Raw genomic sequence first — 9,826 nt, 5'->3', positions numbered from 1 at the left:
TGAATTAGACGTTGAGGAAGATTTTTCAGAAGTGAGCTTGGACCTATGGGAGCAAAATCTAAAGCAATGTACTGTCTACCTAATGTCACACCAGGCAGAGGGAGAATGATTGCTAGTTTTCTGTTCTTATTCTATCAATCAGAAAAAGATTCTTTAAAGGAGTAGAAGACAGATGGCACCTTGTCAAGATATTCACTATATCACAGTTTTAAACATTTTTAATAATTCATTGTTTCTATTTCAAAATACCAAACTCTTCTGAAATGTGTTTTTCTGTTTTCTCTCTCCTACTTTTGCATAGATGAAATGTCAACATATAGTCAAGAACACCAAGAAAAAAAATAACCCCTGGTAAATCTCTGTCATGGTATTTGAGTAGAAACATTTGTTACATCAGGTGAGCCAGAAACAAATTTCTTAGCCATCAGTTATCTGAGATTCTCAGGTATTTTAAAAGAAAAACAGTTACCATTCAGTAGTCTAAAAGAAGTTAATTGAAGGGGTTGAGTGGAAGGATTCCTTGGACAACAAGTGATGTGAGTGTCACTTCATTCTTGGTATATTAATCCCTGTAGAGCCAGACATCCTGAAATGTGAGGTCAAGTGGGCCTTAGAAAGCATCACTACGAACAAAGCTAGTGGAGGTGATGGAATTCCAGTTGAGCTGTTTCAAATCCTGAAAGATGATGCTGTGAAAGTGCTGCACTCAATATGCCAACAAATTTGGAAAACTCAGCAGTGGCCACAGGACTGGAAAAGGTCAGTTTTCATTCCAATCCCAAAGAAAGGCAATGCCAAAGAATGCTCAAACTACCGCACAATTGCACTTATCTCACATGCTAGTAAAGTAATGCTCAAAATTCTCCAAGCCAGGCTTCAGCAATACGTGAACTGTGAACTTCCTGATGTTCAAGCTGGTTTTAGAAAAGGCAGAGGAACCAGAGATCAAATTGCCAAAATCCTCTGGATCATGGAAAAAGCAAGAGAGTTTCAGAAAAACATCTATTTCTGCCTTATTGACTATGCCAAAGCCTTTGACTGTGTGGATCACAAGAAACTGTGGAAAATTCTGAAAGAGATGGGCATACCAGACCACCTGACCTGCCTCTTGAGAAATCTGTATGCAGGTCAAGAAGCAACAGTTAGAACTGGACATGGAACAACAGACTGGTTCCAAATAGGAAAAGGAGTACGTCAAGGCTGTATATTGTCACCCTGCTTATTTAACTTCTATGCAGAGTACATCATGAGAAACGCTGGGCTAGAAGAAGCACAAGCTGGAATCAAGATTGCCGGGAGAAATATCAATAACCGCAGATATGCAGATGACACCACCCTTATGGCAGAAAGTGAAGAGGAGCTAAAAAGCCTCTTGATGAAAGTGAAAGAGGAGAGTGAAAAAGTTGGCTTAAAGCTCAACATTCAGAAAACGAAGATCATGGCATCCGGTCCCATCACTTCATGGGAAATAGATGGGGAAAGAGTGGAAACAGTGTCAGACTTTATTTTGGGGGGCTCCAAAATCACCGCAGATGGTGACTACAGCCATGAAATTAAAAGACGCTTACTCCTTGGAAGAAAAGTTATGACCAACCTAGACAGCATATTCAAAAGCAGGGACATTACTTTGCCAACTAAGGTCCGTCTAGTCAAGGCTATGGTTTTTCCAGTGGTCATGTATGGATGTGAGAGTTGGACTGTGAAGAAGGCTGAGCACCGAAGAATTGATGCTTTTGAACTGTGGTGTTGGAGAAGACTCTTGAGAGTCCCTTGGACTGCAAGGAGATCCAACCAGTCCATTCTGAAGGAGATCAGCCCTGGGATTTCTTTGGAGGGAATGATGCTGAAGCTGAAACTCCAGTACTTTGGCCACCTCATGCGAAGAGTTGACTCATTGGAAAAGACTGATGCTGGGAGGGATTGGGGGCAGGAGGAGAAAGGGACGACCAAGGATGAGATGGATGGATGGCATCACGGAATCGATGGACATGAGTCTGAGTGAACTCCGGGAGTTGGTGATGAACAGGGAGGCCTGGCGTGCTGCGATTCATGGGGTCGCAAAGAGTCGGACACGACTGAGCGACTGAACTGAACTGAACTGAACTGCAGTTTAGTCTGTTTATTGCACTTACTAAAATAGCTATTAAAGCTGTCACTGCTTATAATTTTTCCATTTCCTTTTGTGAATATTTATTCAATGTCTGTCTACCTTTACTAGACTTTAAATTCTAGGAGAAGACGACAAGAATTTTCTTCTCTGTCACTGGTATTCATTTAACATTTGGTGAATGGAATGCACGAATGATTAAACAACACAGTTAGAACTCAGATCACTTCCTCACCTTTCTCCATAATATCACTTAGCAAAGGAGATATGAAAGGTAAGTGCCTGATCATTAACATCATCTCCCTAATTTACTTAAATGAGTAAAACTGGAGAATTTTAAAGGGATGAGTTATGACAAATTTAAAGGGATGAGTTACGAGTTATTTTTTGCATCAGCAGACACCATGCTTCATGCACAACTCAAAAGAATGGTACAATGTGTACTGTGCTATTTGGAGAAGAAAAGAGCACTAGAGAGCACGTGGACCGGATCCTAATCTCAGAGAGGTAAGATGGCTTGCCGCATAGTGAGGAAAGGAGCCTTCCTGTAACTGTGCTACGAAGTTTTCTCATAAGTGTGCTATGAACTTTTACAAGGTGCTTTTCAATCTTTGAAACATTTTCACGTAATCTCATTTAGTCTACACACTAACAAAACAAATACTACAGTCCCATTCCCAATTATCCATTGCAAATGTATAAACCAAAGCAGAGAAAAGTAAACAACTTTGCCCTAAATTGCAAAGTTATTAACTTTAAGGAATAGACCCTTAACTCAGATTTCAGCAGTTCTGACTTCAGTTAACTTCTAACTTTTCCATAGCGTCACCTCTGAGACTAACTATGTGCCAGTTTATTTGGATAGTACATATTTGCCCTCTACATTTTCTTGCTCAACTTTATAGTAAAATAGCCTTAAGAAAAAACAAACACATTATCTCTTTATTATTCATAACTGCTTTGAAGGCTAGGTTGGGAACAGAAAACTTGGCGGGGGGGGCGCTTTGGTTAGATTATTTCATATTTTGGGACTTCATCTGTAAAATACAGAGATTGGATAATTGATTCTAAAGTTCTTTCCAGCTCCCAAGTTTAATAATGTTATATGTTTATCTTTTTTTTTTCATACTTACCTTTACTCTTGTCTTCACCAGAACCACCTATTTTTCTTAAGCGTTTTCCTTTAATTTCTCAAATATATCATAAAATAACATAGATACAAGTGTATTGAGGTAGGAATTGAGGAGAAGAAAGCCAAACAGAAGCACAACCGAAGGGCTTTAACAGTCCTATTTTTTTTTTTTTTTTTGAAGTCGCTAAGTTGTGTCTGACTCTTTGCGACCCCATGGATGGTAGCCTACCAGGCTCCGCGTTCTATGGGATTTTCCAGGCAAGAATACTGGAGTGGGCTGCCACTTCCTTATCCAGGGGATCTTTCCAACCCAGGGCTATAAGATGTGCTAAATGCTTATGGGATCAATACTGTGCCTGTGTTTGGAGAAGTTGAGAGTATAATTAATTAGAACTTAAAGTTATTCAGTGACTAACACTGCTGTGTTCATTAAATATTAACTCATTTAACCTTAACAGCATTCTGAGGTATTAGTCTCACTTTACTGCAGAAGCACAGGAAAGTTAAATAACTTGTCCAAGTAAACAGCTAGGGAATGGTGGTATCAAAATTTGATTGCAGGGGTTCCCTGGTGGCTCAGTGGTAAAGAATCCACCTGCAGTGCAAGGGGTGCAGGTTCGATCCCTGGGTTGGGAAGATCCACTGGAGAGGGCATGGCAACCCACTCCAGTATTCTTGCCCAGAGAATCCCAAGGACAGAGGAGTCTGGCCGGCTAGAGTCTATAGGGTTGCAAAGAGTCACACACATCTGAAGCGACTTAGCACGCACACGTGGCCTACTCCAGGGACCAGGCTGATCCCCACTTCACTATACTGTGTGGCTTTAAGGTACTCCCCATTAAGTAGAAAAGATTAAATGAATAAAAAATGCACCATAGCTATAATACAAAAATATATATAAAAGTGTGTTAAGTCTTAACAGAACACTACATGTTTTATGAATGGTTATAGAACGTCTATCGTGTCAGGAACTTTTTGTCTATTATTAGATATTTAGTTTCTTTAGTAAATATGGAAGATTAAGCTCAGGAAATTAACCTTCCCAAGTTATGAAAATAACAGCACACCAGGGGGTTTCATCTCAGTCTAGGAGACCATGTTCTTGCCACTGTGCCATGCAGTCTCACACATTCAATCAGTTATGGCAATCATTAAAGGCTTCATAGAGAGTAAGAGCTGAGATGAATTCTGAAAAAAGAGTAGGCTTTTTTCAGATGGAGAAAGGGCTCAGAGCAAAGAAAGAGAAAGTATTAGAAGGAATGGTTGTCCCATCTGCCTGGAATAAAGTGTTAGTTGCTCAGTCATGTCTCACTCTCTGTGACCCCATGGACTGTAGCCCACCAGGTTCCTCTGTCCATGGGATCCTCCAGGCAAGAACACTGGAGTGGGTGCCCATTCCCTTCTCAGGGAATCTTTCCAACTCAGGGACTGAACCCAGGTCTCCCATTTTGCAGGCAGATTCCTTACCATCTAAGCCACCAGGGAAGCCGATGGGAACAAAAGACCATGGAACCTTACACAAGGAACGAGTTACCAGGAGTATCAAAGCAAATTTCCAAAGTAGTTTTAATCCAAAAAACACTCATGGAGTGCCAGATATGGTGATTTGTGCTAAATACTTTAACCTTAGAACAAAACTGAATGAAGGGAATTTCATAAATTAACATGGTGTACGTGTGCTGCCTTCCAGTGGTCTGACAGTCCAAGTTTAGACTTTAAAGATCTCAGAAAGGTACCTTGATCATCTGCTCCTTTAACTGTAACTCTCAGAAATTTTCTTCCAGATGGACTCTTTACTTGAAACTAAAAGCGTACAGTTTAAGATTATATATGCTGACCAGGACCTTGTTGTTCAGTTCCTCAGTCATGTCTGACTCTGTCACCCCATGGACTGCAGTACGCCAGGCTTTCCTGTCCCTGACCATCTCCCGGAGCTTGCTCAAACTCATATCCATTGAGTTGGTGATACCATCCAACCATCTCTCCCTCCATCTTCTCCTTCTCCTCCTGCCTTCAATCTTTCCAAGCACCAGGGTCTTTTCTAATGACTCAGCTCTTTGCATCAGGTGGCCAAAGCATTGGAGCTTCAGCTTCAGCATTATTTGATGAGGACCTTGGTTTCTGGTATTCTCTGCTGCATACCAACTATGGGTTAACCCGCAGACTCAGAAAATCAGACCAGCAGGTAATACCAGCTGTCCATCACCACAAACATTTAGCTTGACTATAAATGATGGAAACAAACAAATAAGAACTAGTCTTTATGAAATAATATGTGCCTCTTTGAGAAGAATGCACTCTTAAGGAAAACCAGTGAGAAATATTGCCTAGCATTGGAGCCTGTTATCTTAGTCATTCTTTCCCACAAGATTGACATTACCTAAACTCCTGGCATATAAAAAGGTTAATGTCTTTTGACTGCTTAACAAATTTAAGATCTGCTTAAGGCAACTCTGAATTATATCAACTAAATTAAAATAATTAGGATTGAAATTTGGAATCCGTGTAAAGATTCTACAAAGATTACCAAAACCTCAAATCTTACTTTGAAAATATCTTTAAGCAGAAATACGAAATCTCTTATTACATTTCAATTTAATTCACTAAATAACTTAAGAAATCTATCAGCAACTGACAGTTGCCTAACTGGTACAAACATAAATGTTTGCGTAGAGATTAAATCTATTCTGTTTAAAATCGGCAATATTATTTTTAACTGAAAAACTAGGTTACTTTATTAGCTCCTCTCATTATCCGGGCGGAGAAGGCAATGGCACCCCACTCCAGTACTCCTGCCTGGAAAATCCCATGGACTGAGAAGCCTGAAAGGCTGCAGTCCATGGGGTCGCTGAGGGTCGGACACGACTGAGCGACTTCACTTTCACTTTTCACTTTCCTGCATTGGAGAAGGAAATGGCAACCCACTCCAGTGTTCTTGCCTGGAGAATCCCAGGGACGGGGGAGCCTGGTGGGCTGCAGTCTATGGGGTCACACAGAGTCGGACACGACTGAAGTGACTTAGCAGCAGCAGCAGCATTATCGGGGAGTAAAAAATAGCTTTTTTTTTTTTTTTTAAGGATTAATTTAAAGTGCATTCTAACCGGAAACGCGAGATTTCCAGCAATGCTTGCAAAGATAGGCCCAAGTGTGATTTTTCTGCGCCACCTTGAGGCCATAATGCAACTACTACACGTGAAAGTTCAAGGCTTTTTCCTGAGCTGGTGAGGCCTTCTAAACAGCCGCACTGCGGGAACCTGCCTCTTCTCTAGCATGCAGAAAATGGTGTCTTTCTTTGTAGTCAGTGATGGGAAACAGACTTGCCCTTATCCGTCCGCTCTCTTCCATTTCCTTCATTCTTAAATTTCTTATCCTGGGGACCCCCCCTCCCACCGCCCTCCTAGGGTCGTTTCTGCGTTTGACCTCTCTACCTCCCGGGCATCCGGTGGGTACGGCCCCCTTCCCCATGCGCAGCCCTCCCTCCAGCTCCCCGCCGGCGCCTGGACCTGCAATCCCTGCCGCGAGGGCCCGCCCCCTCACACTGGCAGCCAATGGCGGCTCGGGTCCGCGCCGCCCCTCCCGCCGCGTCCCGAGCGAGTTTGGGCCTGGGCGGCAGGGCTGGAGCCCCTGTCTCTGCTGTTAGGCTTCGGCAGGCGCTCGATCAGGAGGCCTGCGGCCTGGCCTTGGGGAAGCCATGGACTCGCAGGGGCTGAAGGTGAGCGGGCAGGACAAGCCGCGTGTTGCTGTGGGGGGATGGCGAGGGGCTGGGGGGCGTGGGGAAGCGCGCCGACCGGGCGAGGCCGTTGTTACTTGCTGTGCCCGCTGCCCAGTCTGGCTGGGTGTCCCCGTTTGGGGCGCCGGCCTGTGATTTACATCGCCTGCTCTCCCTCCGCCGACCCTGCTTAAAAATTTGCGTGTCGGGCAGCGTTCCCCACGCGCTGCTTTCCGAATTGCCGTTAGTGTGCTTGTCCTACCCTGCTGGTCGTGTTTACTTTCTTGGTACCTTGTTTGCACATAAGGTTTTTAGTCACTTTATGACACCGAGTGCGACGGCGAGGTGCGATTTTTAAGGATTCCAGCAAACTAGTGTCAGCAATCCCCCAGCGACAGTAAAGGAGCAAAAAGATTTTATGAAATCAATTAAAGACATAGGCTTGAAAATGAAGTATTAGGGTGATGGTCGGACACGACTAAGCGACTGAACAAAAACTTCTCTGTTTATCACTGATGCATCTCTTCGGCAAATATTTAATGATCCACTTAAATGATGCTACGAAAACAAAGATATGAAACTTGGAAATTAAATAAGTTACTTTTTAGGATCATGATCTCCATTCATTTGTTCACTGATTCCCTTGTTTAACACATGTTGAAGGAGGGCTCACTGTGTGTGTCCAGTGGAACTGGGGATAGTAATGAATAGAACAGTCCCCGCCTTCATCGATTTTATAGTCTACTGCTGGCGAAAACCTTAATTAAATTAATTCAACAAATGTTTATTGAATGTGTCCCATGTGTCTAGCATTGTTCTAAGCCCTGAAGATAATAAACCCTGCAGATAATAAGCCCTGCAATAATAAAGCTAAGAAAAACCCTCTCAAATTTTTCTACATTTGAGGAGGGGAGGAGTTAGTCCATAAACAGGTGAATGCAGTGTGTAGCGTGTTTGCTGGTGATGAGCGGATGGAGAACACTTAGCCAAGTGATAGTGTCTTTTGCTTTTTTGTCTGAAACTTTATTTTCCTGTGGAGCTTTCCCCGTCCCTGTACATTAGTTCTTCAAATTGCCACCTAAATGAACTTTTCAATAAAAACATTTCTCATGCTAAAAAGTGTTGATTTTAGCATGTTCTAGTCTTAAGTGTCATCACTTAGACTAGAGAATCAACTCAATAGGAGGTCCTTCTTGACCCCAGCTTTTTCTCCAACCTCCTCTTCCAATTATCTCTGTTCTATTTAAGCCTCTAGAAATGGCAGACTTTCTCTATAATGGGCCAGGTGGTACATATTCAGGCATTATCGACCATAGCGTTGAGTCTGCCATGGTAGCATACAAACAGCCATAGACAATACTTAAGCAAATGAGCATGGCTTTGTTCCAATAAAACTTTACTTAGGACACTGAAAGTTGAATTTCATGTAAGTTTCATATGTTATATTTTTCTTCTCTTTTTTTTTCCTCCACCATTTGAACATGTTGACTTGCTGGCTGTGTGAAAGCGGGCAGCAGGCCAGATGTGGCCCATAGGCCGCAGTGTGCCAGTCCCCGCTCCAGCATGCAAGGATGGTTTTAGTCCTCTCCATCCTCACCCGGTCCCGGTGAATCATGGCTTAATTCTGCCCTCTGTGTGGTTTGAGTTCCTCTTTTGGCCGACTTCCTTATGAATCATGAAGAGGAATAGGTAAGAGGATGTATGTAGGAAGTAGGAGTTTGTGAATAAAATCAGTTTCTAAGTCCTCCCCAAGAATTTTACTCTTCTCTCCTCCCATACCCCAGCCTCACTCCCCTGCATTCCCAAAGCAGTTTATAAGCTCTTTTCTTGCATTTGCTACACTACTTTTCAGTCTTTTTAAAACTTTGTTTTATTGAAGTATGGTTGATTAACAATGTTGTATTTCTAGTGTACAGCAAAGTGCCTCAGTTATAATTAACTGAGTTACTTCTTTACAGTTAAATGAGTTAATTTTCCATATTCTTTCCCATTGTGGTTTATCACAGGATATTGAATGCAGCTCCCTGTGCTATAGTAGAGACCTTGTTGTTTATCCATTCTCTATATAATAGTTTCTGCTAACTCCAAATTCCCAATCTGTCCCTTCCCTGTCTCCCTTCCTCCCTGGCTACCACCAGTCTCTTCTCTCTGTCTGTGAATCTGTTTCTGTGTTCATTTGTGTTGCATGTTAATTCCACATATAAGTGGAATGTTACTAGTCTTTCTGACTTCACTTAGTATGATAATCTCTAGGTTTATCCATGTTGCTGCAAAATGGCATTTTTATTATTAACATTCCATTACGTGTCTGTATATACATGTACTACATGTTATTTATCCATTCCTCTGTTGAGGGACATTTAGGTTACTTCCATGTCCTGGCTATTGTAAATAGTACTGCTGTGAACATTGGGGTATATATACCTTTTTGAATTACAGTTTCCTCCAGATATATGCCCAAGAGTGAGATTGCAGGATCATATGGCAACTCTATTTTTAATTTTTTGAGTAACCTCCATATTGTTTTCCATAGTGACTGCACCAACTTACAGTCCCACCAACAGTGTAGGAGGGTTCCCTTTTCTCCACACTCTCTCCAGCAATTGTTATTTGTAGATTTTTTTAATGATGGCTGGTGTGAGGTGATATTTCATTGTAGTTTTGATTTGCATTTCTGTCATAATTAACGATGTTGAGCATCTTTTAATGTGTCTGTTGGCCATCTGTATGTCTTTGGAGAAATGTCTGTTTAGGTCTTATGTCCATTTTTCTATCGGGTTGTTAGGGTTTTTTTGTTGTTGTTTCTGAGTTGTATGAGCTGTTTGTATATTTTGGATATTAAGCAAATATTTTGCAAATATTTTCTCCCAGTCCATAG

General features: G+C 42.0%; 1 protein-coding gene across 2 annotated transcripts in view; it reads left to right on the top strand.

The window, feature by feature from the left end:
• Positions 6,826–9,826, top strand: part of TTC21B (tetratricopeptide repeat domain 21B) — a 94,692-nt gene continuing 91,691 nt past the window's right edge. The window contains exon 1 of one of the 2 annotated variants that reach the window (XM_018064040.1): positions 6,826–6,951. In XM_018064040.1, coding sequence (XP_017919529.1) covers positions 6,931–6,951 — 21 coding nt within the window. In that variant the 5' untranslated portion in view covers positions 6,826–6,930. The remainder of the gene's footprint in view (positions 6,952–9,826) is intronic. The other variant, XM_018064033.1, reaches the window with a different exon arrangement.

The sequence above is a fragment of the Capra hircus genome, chromosome 2 (assembly GCF_001704415.2).
Source record: "Capra hircus breed San Clemente chromosome 2, ASM170441v1, whole genome shotgun sequence".
Taxonomy (NCBI): Eukaryota; Metazoa; Chordata; class Mammalia; order Artiodactyla; family Bovidae; genus Capra; species Capra hircus.
Note: the sequence above shows the minus strand (reverse complement) of the source record. Positions and strands in the feature narration are given on the sequence as shown.